The sequence below is a fragment of the Engraulis encrasicolus genome, chromosome 21 (assembly GCF_034702125.1).
Source record: "Engraulis encrasicolus isolate BLACKSEA-1 chromosome 21, IST_EnEncr_1.0, whole genome shotgun sequence".
NCBI classification, from domain to species: Eukaryota; Metazoa; Chordata; class Actinopteri; order Clupeiformes; family Engraulidae; genus Engraulis; species Engraulis encrasicolus.
In genome coordinates, this window is record NC_085877.1 from 42,917,865 (window position 1) to 42,920,364 (window position 2,500).

Here is a 2,500-nt window from a genome sequence, read left to right on the forward strand (position 1 = left end):
GGTCACGTTCAGTGCAATACAATTCAATATCACAACATGTGAGACCAAAGAGACATTTTCAACTGCAATAAAAAGATCAGCCTTCAAATCAATGCACAAAAAAAATAATTCTACCAAGTACCACCAGAGATGTCTCAAGTACCACCAGTGGTACACGTACCACAGTTTGAGCACCACTGGGCTATGATATTACAAGAACTGAAGTGTAACAGCATGGGAATGATACAATGATCACTCCATCAAATAATCTATCGTTTCATCAATGTCCACATCCAAGCTCTTCCCAATACATTACAGAGCAGGAGCTGTGAGAAGAAAAATATGGATGTAGGATGACCATACATCTCCTGTATACTTTTCATGTAATTTCAAATTGAAAGTATGGAGAAAAATATGATTTTGATTTTCTTTTTTGTTTACTTTTTTTTCCCGACAGAGTAATTTGTTACAAAATTCTTGCAACACAGACCATTTAGACCTTTCCGGCCCAATACTATGAGCGCAAATAAATCATGAAGAAAATAAATATTTTGCTACTTTGCTTTGTCCCTACAGTAATTAGCATGAAGGCGCCTGGCAGAGCAGAGGAGAGCAGTGGTATTACGGACTAATTAACCATTACCCCCCCCCCACACACACACACACACACACACACACACACACACACACACACACACACACACACACACACACACACACACACACACACACACACACACACACACACACACACACACACACACACACACACACACACACTAATTAACCATTACCCCAGCTAGGCATTCGAAAACAAGTCCCTGGTGCTTCATGGGTAAATGTGTCTGCTAAACCCTACACACACACACACTCTCTCTCACACACACACACACACTCACACACAGACACACACACACACACACACACACACACACACACACACACACACACACACACACACACACACACACACACACACACACACACACACACACACACACACACACACACACACACACAACCACCCTGGTTAATTGCTCTTGTGCTAGGGCTTTTAGTCTCTCAATGCCGCTAATGGGACACTGCACACACACACTGCACCAACTGCACACACACCGCACCCACTGCACACACACACACACACACACACCGCATAACACACACTGCACACACACACACACACCGCATAACATAACTGGAGGGCTACACTGTGATTACGGAAAATACATAAATTACTCTCATTTTTATTAGTATTATTATATTATTTATGTATGACTCTTTCCACAGTCTTTCCACTCTTTCTCACTTGTGTGAGAAATTACATTTAGACCTTGACGCTTTTTAATGCAGTGTTTTTGTTTTCATTCAATTTACATCCATGATGTCATGTTAACTGTTTTCATCAATGCAAAATGTCATAGAGACAACACGCTAAACTGAATAATGGAGTTCAGTCATTGCAATTTAATGTGGTTAATTGTATAAAATCAGATTATGAGGAGCTATTTAACAAGGGCACATTTATTTTGAGCCAGAGGTTAAATAATTGTCCCTTTCAATACGTGATAATGCAGTTTTACATACTGCCAAAACATAATTTATATTTCAAGATGGTCAATAATGTACAAAAAATAATGTCCCATATAATGAGGCGATTCACCAAAACATATTTTGTCAACATGACCGTAGGTTTTATACATTTCCGAACTTCTATGTAAACACTAAATTAATGAAATGGGGCATGTAATCATACTGTAAATGTATTAATCATGTGCCACAGTGACCCTGCTGTTGATTATAGTTTTATTTTTTTATTTTATAATTTATTATATATAATTTATTTATGGTTGCTTTTGAAGTTTCCATCAAAAATCCTCTAAGCCTGTGTGTTAATTTTTTGTCTTTCGAATCAGTCCCCATTGGTATTTGGGTATTAGTATGAGAGTTGTGTGAACTTCTATTTTTTTTAAAAATTGATATGCTGATAGACCACATGAAACACTACAACTCCCAGAGTGCAACACTACACTTTCTTGCTTCTTTCCCACCAATTTGTTCCCCACTCACCGTGAAGGGCTGTGCTGGGTTGTAGTTCTCCGGAATCTCCCAGGTCAGCAGAACCGAGGTCTTCGTGGCAGCTTTCACATGGAAATTTTTTGCAAACACTGCTAAAAGAAAGGGGGAGTGGGTGATTTAGACTCATGGGTGTAAATGGACGAGAGAGGTCGGACGAGAGAGTAGTTTGACCCTCTTAATGCCCTGCATGGCATGGTGGTTTGACCGACCGCACAAATCTGGCTGACTTTGCTTGTTGTTTCCTCAAGTGGTAGTGTCGGGATGTACCATGTGCGTGGATGTAAGGGTGGGTGGTTTGATGTAGAATATTGGTTGATGGATCAACCCAAATCCTTACCTGCACCACTTTACCCCCATTACGTTCTCCTCTCTTCTGGGCCTTGGCACCTTAAAATGACTTACAGTATTACCTGCTACAGAAAGTCCTTACCTTGAAAAGACCAGC

At 40.1% G+C, this 2,500-nt stretch overlaps 1 protein-coding gene across 1 annotated transcript in view; it reads right to left on the reverse strand.

Annotated features, from left to right (window-relative positions):
* Nucleotides 1–2,500, reverse strand: part of LOC134437239 (receptor-type tyrosine-protein phosphatase delta-like) — a 482,346-nt gene that overhangs the window by 140,776 nt on the left and 339,070 nt on the right. The window contains exon 18 of the mRNA XM_063186743.1: nucleotides 2,047–2,147. Within this exon, the coding sequence (XP_063042813.1) occupies nucleotides 2,047–2,147 (101 nt within the window). The remainder of the gene's footprint in view (nucleotides 1–2,046; nucleotides 2,148–2,500) is intronic.